General features: G+C 48.5%; 1 protein-coding gene across 1 annotated transcript in view; it reads left to right on the forward strand.

The window, feature by feature from the left end:
- The window catches only part of extl3 (exostosin-like glycosyltransferase 3), a 32,829-nt gene that overhangs the window by 12,726 nt on the left and 2,079 nt on the right, over positions 1–18,024 (forward strand). The window contains exons 2-3 of the mRNA XM_036550391.1: positions 12,777–15,457; positions 17,123–17,250. Of these exons, the coding sequence (XP_036406284.1) occupies positions 13,289–15,457; positions 17,123–17,250 (2,297 nt within the window). The 5' untranslated portion in view covers positions 12,777–13,288. The remainder of the gene's footprint in view (positions 1–12,776; positions 15,458–17,122; positions 17,251–18,024) is intronic.

Consider the following 18,024-nt stretch of genomic DNA (forward strand, 5'->3'; position numbering starts at 1 on the left):
TGTGTGTGTGTGTGTGCGCAGCTGTCTGTCTTATCTCTGCCTGTCTGTCTGTGTATGTGTGTGCGTTTGTGTGGGTCTATGGTGTGTGTGTGTGTGTGTACACATGTGTGTGTTTGTGTGGGTCTATGGTGTGTGTGTGTGTGTGTGTGTGTGTGTGTGTGTGTGTGTGTGTGCGTGCGCGTGCGCGCACGCCTGTCTCTTATCTCTGTCTATGCCTGGCTGTATGTGTTTCTGTGTGCGTGCATACATGGATGTATATGTGTGGGGAGGTGTGCCTCTTTGTCTGTGTCAGTGTATGTCTGTGTGTGTGTGTGCGTACATGGATGTATATGTGTGGGGAGGTGTGCCTCTTTGTCTGTGTCAGTGTATGTCTGTGTGTGTGTGTGTGCGCGTGCGTTTGTTTGCATGCCTCGCCAGCCTGAGAGAGTCCCTCAGCCGAGTGTTTTTCGGCACAGCCAGCAGCCCAGTTTCCACACAGTCCATGAGGGCGGGGCCGGCTAACACAGCAACAGAAACCGAAGCACCGCTCCGGGTCCCGCGTTCTGGTACCCCCACGGCTGTCGCTCGCGCTTTATTTTTAACCGTAAACGCTTCCCCCGGGCCGCGCTGTGCATTGGGGCTGTACGGCGTGCGGCGTGATGTTGGTGGCGGGGCGAGGTTTGGGAGGTTGCTAGGCCTCCCTGTACAGATGGCTGGTTCGCTCAGCCTCCCCCAGCACTGGCGTGAGAGATCCCCGCACAGCTGCTGCCCTCCCCCTCCCCGCTCATCTGTACAACTGTCCTTGTTCCCCTCCACCCTCCAATGTTACAGCCTTATTCTCTCTTTCACTCTCTGGAAATCTGGAATCAGAAACCAGTCTGCAACAGTAATAGAGATGTAGAACCAGCCGGGTACATCGTAATTCACAGCATCGCATACCTGTCAGTGAAAAGCACTCGCATAAGAGATTAGTTTGTACAGTTGTTTTTCTGTTTGCTTTATTGGCATTACAAGTAGGTTTGTTGCCAAGACTCGTAGTGGGAAAGAAGCATATCTGCCATCTGCAGCACACATAACAAGGAAAGCAGTGTGGGGTAGTGGTGAGGCACAGGGCTTGTGACCCAAAGGTTGCCACCTCTGTTGTACCCCTGGGTAAAACACTTGGCCTGAATTCTCTCAGTAAACATCCAGCCGTATAAGTGGGTAACATGGGAAAATTGCAAGCCCTGTCAGTGGCTCTGGATAAGAACTACTGCTAAGCAAATGTAAAGTAATGTAATGAACTAAATGGCAAATTATGTGGTTTACCTCTCTTTATTTGTAAACTATTTTAATCTCTCTGTAAGAGTGTGTGGTAAACAAGCGTAATGTAACAAACTTAAAAGGGCAGTACGCAGTTAACCTCCCTTTCCCTGCCTGGAGTCGCAGAGTCGATGATCGCTTGCGGAGCTTGGGTGGGGAAGGTGTGGTCAGAGGCAAGCCCTTATCGGCGTCATGATCGGCGACCCGCCTTCGCCAGCGATCTTCTTCCTGGCAGTTACGGCTCTGGTCTCCCTTAGCAGCACCGCCTCCCCACAGGAACCTGGTTGCACAGAAAGAGAAACCCATAGGTCCTCACCTCCAGATTTATTAATGCCGCTGCTCGCGCTTCAGCAGACGTCCCACTGAGAGGCAGACGTGGTTGCAGCCTTGGCGTGCGGCCCGCCGAAATTAAACACCGCCTCACACGACAGGCTCTTCAGAAAAGAGGAATGAGGTAGTTTTAGCAGGACAGGATCGTTTCAAACAAGGAAACATGCCACAGGGTGATAGAAATGACTGCCACAGCTATGGCAGAACGTTGGCGTCGGCTCTCTTGGAGAGCGCAGCGGGGCCGCGGAGTCTCTGTTTCACGGTTCGGAAAAAGCCCTGCGACTCGCTGCTTTGATGCACAGAGCAGGCCGTTACACGTTCCAGTCAGAGGTGAGCCAGTGACACGGAGTGTTGAATTTGCACTGTGAGAGATTGCAGACCCTCACCGCTGTGAGTCATCCTGGACCTTTGGTGGTGAAAGTCCGCTTTGATGGAGACAGACAGACGAGCAGGAGCCAGGTGCGTTAACCCGCGAGGGAGAACAATTGGAGCACCGCGTAGATTCTGCTTTGTCGAGAGAGGGGGGGAAAAAAAGTCTGGCTCCCGATGTGCTGACTAACTTCATGTCTGCTCAGCATAAATGAAAATACCCAGCTATCTAGGTCACCTAATCAACTGCACTTCTGCTTTGTCTCCTCGGAGGGGAGCCGAGTCTTTCTGACACGCCAGTGTGGCAGAGTTTCCAGCCCTTCAGCCGTGAGTTCAGCCCCTTGCATGTAATTACGGAGCGTGGGGAGAGAGGGAGGGAGATGCTTCTTATCACCCAGTACATGAAGCATAATAATGCGCCATTCCTGTAGCTCCTTAGGATGAAGGCAGAGACATGCATTCTTATCAGTTTCTCTGTGGAGTTTACATTTTCTCATTGTATTTGGCGTCTGCGTGCGTGTGTGTGCACGCGCGTGTGTGGGGGTCTGTGATGTATCGTATATCTGTGAGTATGTGTGAACGGGGGGTGTGTGTGTGTGTTTTTGTGTGGGTCTATGACGTGTCAGTGTGTGTATGTGAATGAGTGTGGGTGTGTGTGTGTGTGTGTGTCTGTGCATGCTTGCTTTATATGAAGTAAATAACACTTTGGGTGAGGGACGTCAGTGCAGTCTCTGAGCTGCTGCCTGTTTTACGCTGATGGAGAATGGGCGGTGTAGTCTCCACTACAGCTTTGGCGCTGTTCCCTGCATTATGGAAACCCTGATTAGTTAGGGGCAATAATTAAAGTATCACCTCAATTAAGATAATTGCGCAACAGTAATGAGTTCTGGGTAAGGATTGAACCGTTGAGGTTATTATGCATTTGCCACTCCTGGCAATATGATATTTTCCACATTTCCAAGTTTTTATAGTCTCAATCATAATGATGTTTGATGTGTTGTTACTAATTGCCATGTTGGTTTCGTTCATGGTAATGTAATGGATTGATATGTTATGATTTGTTGTTCCAATCATAAATCTGTCAGCAGGATTATGGCTGCGTTGTTGACTTGACTTGAAGGACAATTTTCTTTTAAATTAATTGATATTTATTGCTCAATAATCACACAACTCTGAGGCTTAATAATTTAACATAATGATAGCCTTACGCATCAGTGTACTTTTTCTCAGTAACGTCACTATTATTTCCCATCTGCATAGAACATAGACAAGCGTCCAAAGGCATGTTTTATGCAGGAATGTAATGAAATGTAGTATCATTTCTCGCAATTTAATGAAGAGGGTTTTTTTTAATGCGAGAGCAGAGATGTCTAATGTAGTTGGCATGTTTTATTCAAGGCAATATGGTCGTGAGACTGCCTGCGTGAAGCCCAGCTGGACTGTCTCTTTACCCCCGCGGATAAGAGGGACCATGTTCTGGCGCAACACAGGGAAAAATGTGAGTCACATGAAGAAGGCGACAGAAATGGATCCAAAGTTTACAAAAAAAGGCCTTGATCCGCTGCTAATATCCACAGCCTGCTTTTGCATACAGAAATACCCTGTGTGTGTCCTGACTTAGCTTGGCTGTACAGCGACACTGGGTCGTTTTAATGTCCATATTTAAATAAGAAATCGTGCCGTCCCTGAATTTTTTTTTTTTTCGCCCGGCCCCAGCCCGACGTGCCCTAAATGACAGCACCGGCGGCCCAGATTAGCGGCAAGAGCGGCGTCAGCATCTGTGTCCCATTACTGCGGAATTTCTGCTGCCCCGGGGTAACTAATCTGAGGAATCAGATTATCGGCCATCGTGCGGGGGGTTTGGCGCGCTTGGCCGGACAGCTGTGCCGGATTGGCTGGTCGGAGGAGGGCGCGCGGGGAGGGGGTTTAGCTCCCGGAGCCCCGGGCTGAGTAGCGGGCTTTGGAGGAAGAGACCTCCTCTGCTCCGCCTCCCCCCGGGAGGACAGATGTGGAGAGGCTGAGTGGAGCAGCACGCGGTCTCTCATCCCACGCCTAAAAATCCCCTCCTCTGTGTAATCCGTCATGACGAAACGCAGAGTGATGGAGTCTGGGGGAATTAGTTTCCTTGTCATAAAAGAGGACACACTGGTGGTGATGTCAATATCTATAGATACGTACTATGGCTGATGTCAGTAAATATTTGTGGATACATACTGTAGGTGATGTAAGTATCTATGGATACGTACTATGGCTGATGTCAGTAAATATTTGTGGATACATACTGTAGGTGATGTAAGTATCTATCAATATGTTCTGTGGGTAATGTCCGTAGGTATCTATGGATACGTTCTGTGGGCAATGTCAGTAGGTATCTATGGATACGTTCTGTGGGCAATTTCAGTGGGGTATCTATGGATATGTGCCGTGGGTGACATCACTAAGTGTGGATTAGTGCTGTGGGTGATGTCAGTAAGTCAGCTGTGAGCTGTGGTAGTAGGTTCCAGACATGTAAGTGACCTATTTGTTAATATATAAGCAGGTGCAGAAGTCAAACATGAAGGGTCTAGGCCCACAGAGAGTTTAATAAGGTGGCACAGGCAAAAAGCCATGCACGTCCTGCATAACATTTGTAGAAACAGCCTCTGTGCCAAGTGCAGGAGTGAGTTTAAGTCCAGTTATGAGTGCGACTGAAGTGTGCTCAGCGCCTCTTAAACGAGATCAGCTACTGTAAAATGCAGAAGAGATGTTTGCAGCGTAGAGAGTGAAGAGGCCCCTGCTTAATTGGGCAATTGGGGAGACCCCATTTGGCAGTTCAGCAGTCCCTCACCAGCTGCAGGGGTTATGTTCCCGAATTAGCCCACCAGCAAGGGCACAAGGCAGGGCAAAGAACAGGATTAGGGGAGAGTGATCCTTGGCTTAGATTTAGCATGTTTAAGCATGCAGAAATTTAGCAGTGATTCAGCAATAAGATTGGGCTGATTCATGATGCAGTCAGATTATGCACTGATGATTCTGCTGAGGTTGTCCATGTGAAAAATGCTCTCTCCTGTTCGGATATCATTTAGCTGTGGGCCTGGAGTGTTAAGGAGTGCTGGCCTCAGTTGTGCGGTGGGGTGCCAGTCTGAACAGGTAGACTGCTCTTATGGGCATGGGCAGCGTATTTGATCCTAAGCTGAAGGAGCTGTGAGTCAGCCTTTGAGGGATTTGGCGTCCCTGCCCTGCACTGCGGTACGATGACGGCGGGGGACTGGGAACAAGCCCTTCAAGTCACAATTCACCGAGCACTGAAGCAACAGCAAAGGGCTTTCATAGTCATTCATTTTTGCCAAAATCGTGGAAGATGGACAGCATCGTTAAGGCACTCATGGCAGATACCAAGAAACGAGAAGTGTGATGGTCTGTTTCAGTGTACGCCCGCGGGTATGACTCAAGTCTAACGTATATAAACTGATATTGAATAACGGCCAGTCCACACGGTGACCTATTGAGAAATCTGACCTGGGGAAGCGCCACTTGTTCTTGTGTGTTTCAGTGAATAAGGTTTCGGTGAATAAGCCAAACTGCCAAACGGTCGCACTTCTCGTTTCTTGGTACCTACCATGAGCGCCTTAGTGATGTTGTCCATCTTCCGCGATGCAGCAGCAGTTTGCACAGTGGCGGGAGCCGAAATGTGTGGAGCAGGTAGGAAACAGTGCAGGAATTGGTCATTTTCATCTGCTGCCATGCTGGGCGCCGCTGAAACTGGGTCACGGGAAAAATCTCTGCACAGCTTTTGGAAACGGTCTCTTTACCTGCGCATAATGCTGGCTGTGCGCTCATTTTGCAGCTGTTGTCTAAATTCAGAAGCTGGGGAGAGAGCGTCTGCTGGCCGCGGAAAGGTGTGAGCTCCGGCTCAACGCGGAGCCGGGGCCCTGGCTTGCTGTGTCAGCCGCGGCGGCGGGGACCTGCCCTATCTGATGGCGCTCTTTGTCGCGGGATTAATTTCGGCTGTACTCTGGTTCAAACGGCGCCGATGGTGGCGGGTGGGGGGTTGGGTATGGGGGGGGTGGCTGCAGCCGTGGCAGGTGCAGTCGCGATTTCAAAATAGCACCCCCCCCCCCCCCCCACCGCCCCGAGAATAGAAACTAAAAATTTTCCCTTCCCTTTGAAAAAACAAAAAAACCCATCTGGTGTGCCTTGTTTGCTGAAGCTGTCCTTTTTCCCCTCGCTTCTTGGGTGGCACATTGCTGGGACCAATGAAAAACATTGCTCAAGGTTCAAAGGGTGACAGTCGTGACGTGTCTCTGCCCTCATTCAGTTGACCAGTAAACCGAAATACAACAAACATGAGCCTGAAGCCTCATGATGCAAGTACTGAGATATGCTCTGAATGGCAGTTGAGTCTCTTCGTATTTATTTTGGGTAATTTCCTGGTGTTCTGGAAATGTAGGTTTGTTGGCCTCACGATGAGAGTCATTACCGGTAAATGTGCTTAGCTATTACTTAGGGTATTAATTTAATGTCCCAGTTTAGCAGTTGAGGAGTGCAGTGACCTGTAGTTAGCGCATTATTTCTTCTCTATTTGCAAACCTTCAGTTGATGTCCTGCATTGACATTTTGCATTTTGACACTTCCGTTTTGTTACATTGAACTCGCTCTGTAACGTTGGCTACATTTTATTGGTAGAAGTTATACATTTACATTTACTCATTTGGCAGACGCTTTTATCCAAAGCGACTTACATAGGTTACAGTTCTTTACAATGTTATCCATTTACACAGCTGGATATTTACTGAGGCAACTGTGGGTTAAGTACCTTGCCCAAAGGTACAGCAGCAGTGTCCCAGCGGGGATCGAACCGGCAACCTTTCGGTTACGAGTCCTGCTCCTTAACCACTATGCTACACTTTAGTTTCACATCTTTATAGATGAAAGTGTAGCCGGTATTATGAGTATTATGAGAACAGACTGCTACAGTGACCTGAATGCGAGCGCAGTTCGGTGTTCCTTCCTGGCAGCGCTATCTCGAGCCTTATCAAAGGACAGAATGTCAGAGGGAGGGAACGTGTGAACATCTGATTAGACACGAGGCTGCCCTCCCGTCTGTGCGCCTCTGTTACACACCTCTGGTGTGAACGTTTTAATATGGCTAACTTTCATAAAGGAAGCTTTGACTGTGCTGTGTCAGACTGCCAGAACCAGCTCTTAACAGAGCTGCAGTGCAAAGATCCTCTATATTGTGCCCAGATAGTCTGCTCCGTGTGCTTTGCATTGAAGGGTCTGCCGCTGTTGAAACTCTTGAAGCGTTCTGATTTGTGCGCTTATTATGAATATTCTGGGTGTAGAATAAAGCATCTGTAGCTAGCAGAGCAGTGCAGATGGTGTTGGAACCTCCTGTTGCCAACAGAAACCACCTAGACAGGAAAGTGCAGTGGATGGAAGGAATGCTGTAGTTGAATATCTGGTCAAAATAAACAGAATGTCTGTGATCCCAGCATGAGAAAGGTCCCATGTCTCGGGGGAGTCCACCCCATGTGCCGAAAGGGTAATTGCAGCAAGCGGAGATGCATGAGAACTTCCAGTCCACTTTCCCATCTGTAATGGTAATGATGTGCTAAAATCTTTCCTTTTTTCAATTAACACTTTCATCCACTTGCTAATTGTGGCATACAAAGCCAGCACCAGTGGTATCTTTTTTTTTTTTGTTATGGGACAACGATTAAAATTCAATGGCATTTGCTTGGCCCAAGGGTTTTATTTTCAGAACGCTTCTGACACCATCCTTCAGAAGCTGTGAATGTGGAGTCCAGGCAAAAAAACAGTGGAAGGCTGATTATCACAATTTAAAAGTAAACATTTTGTGCCATAAGTATGTCTGTGTGTGTGTGTGTGTGTGTGTGTGTGTGAGAGAGAGAGAGAGAGAGCGCAAGACAGAAATATCTATGGTCTCTCAGATTTTTATTAAATTCACCTCAAAGAAACGTATTTGTCGTTTATGTTAAAAGCAGTTATTGAGAGCTTTTGTGAAGTTGTCATTTTTCTCAATTGTCACATCTCTGCATGCCTCCTGTGAGACCCTGTGGTTTTTAACCACACATGGTACAAAAAAAACCTTAGTGTCATAATAATTGTAAGCTTTGAGATTCAGAAGATATGTCCCAATTCTGTGTAGTTTTTTATTCACTGATTTATTCATTATAACTTTATATATTTTTCAGACATACCATTTTAGTTAAGTTCATTTTTGAATGTTTTATACTCTGTATTGTATGAGCCAAGAAGTGTTCAGAATGGGGTCTCTGGTGCTTTTTGGGTCACTGCCCACTTGATCACAAGATTGTCATTGATCCTCAGATATGAGGATTAGTGAAATGGGCCGACCATGAAGAGATCGCTAACTTCTATTTATCGGGTGTTGTGGTAGACCTCCAGAACACAACCAAGCCACCATTTCCCATCATACTCAACAGTAAGGAAGGTCCCAGCATTCTCCTCAGCTGGCCTTTCTGAATCTGCAGGGGCAGCCTAGGCATAATACGATTCAGAGCGTTTTCAGTAAGCCTTCACCTGCTGCTTGGCTTCTGACACTGGAATGAATGTGTGTCATTTCCGAGCGCCTGCGATTGTCTTGGAAGCGCTGAATCTGTCTCGTGTCAGAGCAGTTCCACCCTCCCACTCTGCCACTGTGGAGTGCATGAATGTCACTCTGTTCTTGGAGTTGCTCTTGATGAGAGGATCTGTCACATGAATTCACATGAATAAATGTAAAAGGCATTAGGTTCTGTTTTATTGAAGTCAAAGAGCAGCTCTGGTGTCATGATCCTGTCACCCTGTGGCCACTAAAGACTTGATTTTGCAGATCTCTGTGGTACTCGCAACACCATGACATCACCACTCTTATCCCAAGGTTATCCTCGTAGTAGTGTATATTGAGGAGGATTTTGTACTGTGTGGCTGATCCATCTGTGAAGCAGAAATTCTTACTTTGTGGATGCTCTATCACTTCACACAGATGAGTAATGAGCCTCTGTTTAAATAGGTGAACTGTCACACTTTCATGGAGCATGCAGTCTGAGACCACAGCTACACTCAAATATTGAAGAATGTTTCTTTTGTTGTCTTAACAAACATTAGGATCTAGGCCTAATGTTGCTTGCTTGTTATCCCAAGACCCTTCCAAAACCTTGGACAGCATCTGGTAAAACAGCAGTAGTTTTGCCAAAAATCAACAAGGGTAAGATATATGCCTGGTGTAAGAGATTCTTGTGTCTCTTTGTATAAGGTTGTCTGCAGCCTGAAAATAATGTTCCTGAAGAGCTGCAAGTCTTTCATATTCTTTCAAAACTCAGAAAACATGAATGGTGTCAGGAGTGTTGAACTGTCTGGTGGTGTCTGGCAGAACTGAAGTAATATTCACGTCATATTCGTATTCTTCAGTCATATTCATACCCAGACTGCTTTGCGATGGACATCTCTGCCATCACATTTATTGCATTCTCCCAGGTGGCATTTTGGAAGAGCTGGATTGCAAATGATGGCAGCAATGGAGTGCTGGTACAACCACAGACTGAGTGTGTGTGCTACTGCCTCCAGCAAGAACACTCTCCCTGGGTCTCAATTCAGCAAACTGGGGAGCTGAATTTTTTTCTGGTTGCACAGCAAAAGCCATTTCTGGACACACAGACCGTTTTCTGTCCATCAGATAAAGATGGGATCTTTTTTCCCAGGTGTTATTCAGCTTATCTCATCACTTCTGTGACATTTTTCCACTGCCTCCCTTGATTCATATGGAATTCCAGTGGGCCTTGTATTTGGGACAGGTAATATTTGTCAACTTTTTTTTTGGCATTTTTGGCTGTAGTCGTTGATGTTCAAGACTCTCGCTCAGTCCTCTGGATGGCTCAGCATTTTGGGAGGTGTTGGCACCCGTCTCTTGTCCCTTTTCCCTGAGCATGATGCTCATCTTTCCCTCAGCCAGGTAATTATTGTAGTGCCATTCCCTGGTCCTGTTTCAAATAGTTGGTCCATTTTCTTTCTCGTGGTGTTTTCATATTTTGCTCAGCTTTATTTTGTTGGACTTTGGTGAGGCTTTCCACAGGTTCTCGTACAACCTGGTGATTCCCTTAAACAAGATTGGAAAGACTGATATCTTTATATAAGCATGTATTTCCTTGGTGGAAGTGGCAGTATTCCAGGACTCAGATCACACACAGACAGGAGTTTCCCCTTTTTGAAACGCAAGTTAAAATGTAAGACTCATCAGCAAGGCGCTCTTCTTGACTGCAAGCAGCGCCCTACAGCCTGGGTTCGAAGCCGGCCGAGTCATGCACAGCAATGACTGGGAGCCCACAAAAGCAAAACAAATTGGTTTCGTTCCGCCAGGGACAGGGGTGAGAAGGTCAGCTAGGGTTTCTCCATCTCACTGCGTTCAGGCACCCTGCCGACTCGCCAGGCGCCTACTGGTTGCTTGGATGACATCAGTGGAGGCTTGTATTGTGAAAAATAGCCATTGGCTGTATGTACCAGAGGGTTGCGTTCGTCTTGCTTGAGCTCTCCTACATGAGTGCACAGATTGTCACGGTGTACGATTCGCAGTTCCAAAACCGGGTTGTGTAAAAACATCATAAAAAAGTAAGACTCAAACAACATAGAAACGTCACCATACTCTTACTTGGCTAAATAGTTTTTTAGACCTTTCAGAAAGCACAATTCCTCAAATCTAGGCAATTTACTGTTTAAGTTCACAATTTGCTTGTGGAGCATGCTGAAAAGAGGTTTTTGGAGGAAACTAGGCAGGTGGCTTTGTTTGCATATACACTCAGTTCTCTGCTGTGGAAAAGCAATCTAATACATCAAGGCAAAATACTTGTATAATCAGATCACTGTCAATTTCAGGGGTATAACGGTGTTTCCGGATGCTGTTGGCCTTGTGGTGAACAGGCCATAGGCATGCACTCAGAGCAGGCTGATTCTGCTGGAAGTTCATTTCAGCTGAGGGAGCCCAGGAAGTGAGTAGAGATGGCCTGTACTCCTAATGCCTCTGTATTGGCAGCCCAGAATATCAGACCTTACCTTTGTAACATAGAATCATGCCCTGCTTTGGTTTGTAGTAGCAGGTTCTGTTTTAACAGACTGTAGTGAAAACAAAATGGTGAGGTCATTAGCTAGTGGAATGCAGTTAAGACGCCTTGTGTTGAAATAGTTACCTTGCCAACTTGCTACACTGTTGCAGCTTGACCACTTGGCCAGAAACCTAATTATGCACCAGTGGCCATTAAGAAGGTCAATATTGATATAGTTATCTTGAGAATACAAACACTGGTAGCTAAAGTCATTGACAGAAGATTTAATTAGCGCACAAACTCAAAAAGCACTTTATGGCAAAGCTCATTAAAGGTTATACTTTATGTGCAAATTAAGGTGCTTTGAAGTGGAAATGTTAACAGTGACGTTAACGTTGTTTGACAGAAGCTTTGTGCAGTGTGTTGATCTTTGGCAGCCAAAGCTGTGGAGAACCTATCTGTTCGAAACAAATCCTCCAGGGCCCTTTCAGAACTGGCTTTCAGTTTTCAGCCGGTGGCCATCTGATGCATGCTTTAGATGTGAAACGGGATTAGGGAAGTGTGATTTCACATTGGCTAATAGTTATCTGCTTGTTAACCTACTGTAACAAGTGTGTCATAGTTTCAGCACAGAAATATGTTTGCTATTTTTGAAATATGTCTGTGGAAGTACGGTGCTCAGACGTTTCAAATGTTTGCATTCAAATAGTGATTTACTTTTAAAAGCCTCATTTTTTAATCTTTTATCCTTTCATTTTTGTTGTAAATTCTTTGTAATGCAATGACAGATTTTGAAGCACGTTTGAATAGTGCAGACATTTCTCATCTACTGTGCTTTTTTTATAGAACATTTAAATGTTTACAAAAATTTGCTTGAGTAATTGTGTTTGGTGTGGTTTAGTGTAGTGGTAAGGTGCAGAGCTCGTAACCCAGTGGTTGCTGGCTGCGCTCCCAGGTGGACCACTGCTGTTGTACCCTTGGATAAGGTGTTTAACTAAGATTGCCTGTCCAACTGTATAGCTGGGTAAATGCAAACATTGTGAACTATTTAAGAGGATGTTGCATAACTACTGTCCAGTAATTAATAGTTTTGATTCATCACACCTTTCAGTTTCAAATGGCACATTATGTAAGAGATATTGTTTGTAAGTTATGGTAACTACCTATCTAGGAAATTAGCTTATGTGAAGAACCATGAACGAGTTAAGTCCTTTTTTGTGGTAGAAACTTTGTACTAAAAGTCGCTGTAGTGCTTCTGCTTCTGTTTTTACCAATTTGGCTGCTACCATTGGACACATCAGCAGAACTGAGAATGTTGAGTGTCCATGTGGCCCCAGGCCAGTTCGCAGTGTTTCAAAGTCAGTAATGGATTTTCCACAATAATAAAATCTGTCCAGTTTCTTTATAAATTGCTACCTAGCAAGTAACAAACAAGTGCAATTATAAAAACAATAAACTACCTCAAAGCTAGATGAAAAACCCTATTAGTCTATATAATTTTCCTACTCTGTGCTGCTATGGCAACCTTACATGACATCTATACATTAACTCTTGGCATACTTTTCATCTCATTTGTCGGTTTCGTAACATGACTCTATTAATGTCCTATCCTGTTCACCTCACCATACTCCGAATACCATACACAATGAAACACTTACATACCTTTGTGTTAAGAGCTCTTGCATGTTTTTCCTGAAACTTTGTCTGTTACAAGGTCATAAGGGGGAAACTTGAATGTGTATCCCTCTCTTTCAGGCTTGCAACCTTGGAGAAGAAGATAGGAGACTTCAGTTCACCTGAATGGTTTGAACCTTGCTCACAAAAACTCATCTGACCCCTTAAGATGGACTTCCCAGGTACAGGTGCACTGGACCCATGATGGTTTTGTGCAGGTCTGTGCCTGGTCATATCCCCTTTCCTACTCAGCACCATGGGTTCTCCTCCTCCTCTGATTTCATTAGGCTTCTCTCAGTCCTTAAATAAGCCAGGAGTCCAGATATTCCAAACGGCAGGGAAGGTGGGGTGGACAGAGTGTGTAGCTCATGTCATGCCAGAGGGAGGAAGATGAAATGTCCTTTCCTCTGGTCTCCAAATCACCCACGATACTAAAGCTTCACAGGGACAACAGGAAGGACTCAAATTTGAAAGAAGCAAACGGGAAGAACTTTATGTGGCGGTGGACTTACATTTCGCAGTATCAGATGAACCCGCGTCATGGCCGCCGATCCCCCATGACGCCGGCCTGATCGCGAACGCTCGACCCGGACATGACGGCATACAACATGCCGCGGAACGGCGGCGGCGCGGGCAACGGCGGCCAGCCCTGGGTGCTGCGCTGGTCCAACCGCATCCGCCTCACCTGGCTGAGCTTCACGCTCTTCTTCATCCTGGTCTTCTTCCCGCTCATCGCGCACTACTACCTCACCACCATCGACGAGGCGGGCGGGCCCGACAAGCGCATCTTCGGCCCGCGGCCCGGCGGCGAGCTGTGCGAGGTGAAGCACGTGCAGGACCTGTGCCGCATCCGCGAGTCGGTGAGCGAGGAGCTGCTGCAGCTGGAGGCCAAGCGGCAGGAGCTGAACGGCGAGATCGCCCGGCTCAACCTCAAGATCGAGGCCTGCAAGAAGAGCATCGACAACGCCAAGCAGGACCTGCTGCAGCTCAAGAACGTCATCAGCCAGACGGAGCACTCCTACAAGGAGCTCATGGCCCAGAACCAGCCCAAGCTCTCGCTGCCCGTCCGGCTGCTGCCGGACAAGGACGACGCGGGGCTCCCTCTACCCAAATCCCCGCGGTCCTGCCGCCTCCATTCCTGTTTCGACTACTCCCGCTGCCCTCTCACCTCCGGGTTCCCGGTCTACGTGTACGACACTGGCACTTACCCTTGGGGCGAGAATATAGACCCGCTGGTCAAGCAGGCCTTCGCCGCCTCTGTTAAAAGCAGCATTTATGTGACGGACAACCCGAGCATTGCCTGTTTGTACATAGTGCTGGTCGGGGAGCTGCAGGACTCCCCTTCCTCCTCTTCTTCTATGTCCCCCTCCAGCCTGGAGAAGCAGCTGCACGCCTTGCCGTACTGGAGGACCGATGGCCACAACCACCTGCTGGTCCACCTGTCCAGGAAGTCCATGACGCAGAACTTCCTGTACAACGTGAGCACAGGCCGCGCGGCCGTGGCGCAGTCCACCTTCTTCGAGCGGCAGTACCGCGCCGGCTTCGACCTGGTGGTGTCCCCGCTGGTCCACGCGCTGTCCGAGCCCAACTTCCTGGAGGTGCCCCCGCAGGTGCCGGTGAAGAGGAAGTACCTCTTCAGCTTCCAGGGGGAGAAGGTGGAGTCCCTGCGGAGCAGCCTGCAGGAGGGCCCGCCGCAGTCCTTCGAGGAGGAGATGGAGGGCGACCCGCCGGCGGACTACGACGACCGCATCATCGGCACCCTGAAGGCGGTGCAGGACAGCCGCCTGGACCAGGTGCTGGTGGAGTTCACCTGCAAGAACCGGCCGCGGCCCAGCCTGCCCACGGAGTGGGCGCTGTGCGGCGAGCGCGAGGAGCGGCTGGAGGTGCTGAAGGCCTCCACCTTCGCCCTGGTCATCTCCCCAGGCAACGGGCAGCTGGTGGCGTCGGCGGGCTGCAGCATGCGGCTGTTCGAGGCGCTGGAGGTGGGCGCCATCCCCGTGGTGCTGGGCGACCACTCGCGGCTGCCCTACCACCAGATGATCCGCTGGAGCGAGGCGGCCCTGCTGGTGCCCAAGCCGCGCATCACCGAGCTGCACTTCCTGCTACGCAGCGTCTCCGACAACGACCTGCTGGCCATGCGGCGGCAGGGCCGCTTCCTGTGGGAGACCTACTTCTCCACGGCCGAGAGCGTTTTCAGCACCATCCTGGCCAGCGTGCGCACCCGCATCCAGATCCCCGCCGCGCCCATCCGCGAGGAGCCGGCGCAGGAGATCCCCCACAAGGCCGGCAAGGCCGCCGGGACCGACCCCAACATGGCCGACAACGGCGACCTGGACCTGGGGCCCGTGGAGACGGAGCCGCCCTACGCCTCGCCCCGCTACCTGCGCAACTTCACCTACACGGCCGCCGACACCTACCGCGCCTGGAACCGGCCCCCGGGGCCCTTCCACCTCTTCCCCCACACCCCACTGGACCCCGTCCTGCCCTCCGAGGCCAAGTTCCTGGGCTCGGGGACAGGCTTCCGGCCCATCGGCGGCGGGACAGGGGGCTCGGGGAAGGAGTTCCAGGCAGCACTAGGCGGGAACGTCCCGAGGGAGCAGTTCACGGTGGTCATGCTGACGTACGAGCGGGAAGAGGTGCTGATGAACTCTCTTGAGAGGCTGAACGGGCTGCCGTACCTCAACAAGGTGGTGGTGGTGTGGAACTCCCCGAAACCTCCCTCTGAAGACCTGCTGTGGCCGGACATTGGGCTCCCCATTGTGGTGAGTGCTCTTTCAGTCTGTACTTTTTCAGTGCAGTGTAAGCTGAACAAGCAGAAGTCAATGCATACCTTTTTTTAAAACAAGAATTATTCCATATAACATGATTTTCATAAAATAGACTAAAAGATGTCACTGTAGTAGTGCTTATAAACATTCAAATACATACATTCAGTGTATTTGAGGAAAGATAATCTGATGCATTTCTATTGCTCAGTATACTCAGGTGTGCTGTTCAGTGAAGTAATACCAATGTATTTCAAAATGGGGTGGGTAGTGTGGTGTCAGAAAGGCAGGTCTTTGCTGTGATATGAGCTATGGCATATTGGAGAAGTAATCCAGATCCCTGCCATGTCTTCTACACCAACAGGTGATTTTCGTTAAGTTTCAAGCCAAATCTCTTTCCATTAATCAGTAGTGTCCTCTGTACCGCACCTGCTGTTTTGGTCCCTGCTGTGCAGTCACCACCAGCCTTGTGCAGATTCTGTCCTGTGGCGTTTCTGGCTTCTACCCTTAAGGAAGGGGAATCCCTTCATTAGCCTCTCAGACACCCCCCCCCCCCACAGCCCCCCTCCAAGGCTGCGTGAGCTGCCTGCTGTGTCTAGCGCAGAATCTTCACTCACTGCTATCATAAACAAATAGAGAAGGCGATAATATATGAAGAGTCACAACTCTGGTTTGGGAGACGTGAGGAGAAGAGCAAATGTGAGGGGAGAGAAAGCGCTTCATTACAGAGAGAACATCACTCGATTTGACAGGATTCAGTTTTCAGGATCCAAGGTCCTTCGCTGTGGATTATAGAATGGGTTCGATAGTCACATATCCAATAACACGACCCAACACTGTTGCTTGGAGGCAGCTGTTATAAAATAACTGCAAAGTATGAAATAGCTGATAGAGCGTACGTTTTGGAGTTCGTGCTTGCGTCCATAAGAAAAGTACTGACAGTTTTTGTCAGGCATAGCATATAAAAGTCGCTATCGTTAATCCTCTCGAGACGCAGGTGTTTCTCCTCTTGTGTCGTGGTATGAGTTCCTTGCAGAGAACCATGGCAACAGGGGAATTTGTCGTTTTCCCACAATTCTTCGGTTTGAAAGTGAGCGGGGCGCTTGGCGTTACCTCCTGTGATAGACCTGATTAGGCCTTTTTGTTTGCTTGGAAGAGCGTCTGAGTTCAGCGTGTTTATTCTGCTGGTTAAAAGCAGAGAGGAACGCTCGAGTTCTCTGTCCCAATGGAGCTCATCAAGCAGGATGTTCAGAGTCCCCCGCCCCCTCTGTTTTTGTTTTGCTCGTTCGTTGCTATATCTGCACGTTGGTTGAAATATGTAACGGCAAAATGAGCAGTAATATCAAAATGGATGTCAGAGAGTGCTCAGAGCACTTAGTACAGGCCTACCCTTTTCGCGTGCGTGTGGTTAACACGGTGGTTAAAGGTTTAAAATGGCATACTTGCAAGACCGTTAAAACCATTTGCGAGTACATACTGTAGTCTGTAAGAACTGTTAATGTCTGGTTCTGTCTTTTTTGGAATTAGTTACATCTGTGCATGTACACAAAACAGTATGATATGTGACTTTTTGCACATTGTACTGAATGGTAAGTCCCCGCTCCTTTGCTTATTCCTGTGGGTCACGCTGAGAAACCGCTGTATGTCTGTTCCGGTGTGCAGGTGGTTCGGACGGAGAAGAACAGCCTCAACAATCGCTTCCTGCCCTGGGACGCCGTGGAAACGGAGGCCATCTTGTCCATCGACGATGACGCGCACCTCCGGCACGACGAAATAATGTTCGGCTTCCGGTGAGTGCATCCCGTGCCACAGCCGGCTCGCACTTTCTCTTTAAAGCTACTCCTTTACAAAAAGCACGCCTTTGTAGTCTTTAATGTGTCTCGAGCCCTTCGTTTTTTTTTTTTTTCCTTTTGGAATTGCAGCGGTCTGGCTGTCATCTGGCCTACAGGGAAATCATTTTCCCGTTTGCGCGCGCGTGTGAATGTGTTTGGATCTCCGCAGAGCTGAAATGATCTTAAGCCGCTGTAGTACGTGCCTGGGCAAGTGCAGAATGGAGTTGTGTGGGAACAGGGTCATTTGTCAGGTGTAGTTAACATCAGCATTGTGGATTTTTGCTTCCCCACCTCCCCCCCAAAACATTCAACGGGCTGCACGCGTGTTTGCGTACTTGTGAATGCATTTTTGTGTGTGTGTGTGCGTGCGTGCGCGCGTGCGTGTGTGCGTGCGCCTACATGTGAGTAGTTGCAGTGTGGGAGTGTGTGCCTCTGGAGGGGTCAGGGGTCAGAGGTGTTTGAGAAGCAGGAATTTGAAGAATCTCATAAAGAATCTCATTAGAGTGCAGAGTACCTCAGTCTGTGAGCAGCAACTGTGCACCTGGGACATGCGCTCACACTCAAACGCCTATTACCTGTGAAGAAGTCTGCGCAATAGGAAAAGTGGGTGAACGGTATACTTTGATGTTTAATTTCAGCTGGGCAAATAGAGAGACAGACACACACATGCACAAATCCCAGGCTCACGGCCTGGTCTCTAGGGTTTAGCACACTGCGCAAAAGAACGAACGA

Source organism: Megalops cyprinoides, chromosome 17, assembly GCF_013368585.1.
Source record: "Megalops cyprinoides isolate fMegCyp1 chromosome 17, fMegCyp1.pri, whole genome shotgun sequence".
In the NCBI taxonomy this organism is placed as follows: domain Eukaryota; kingdom Metazoa; phylum Chordata; class Actinopteri; order Elopiformes; family Megalopidae; genus Megalops; species Megalops cyprinoides.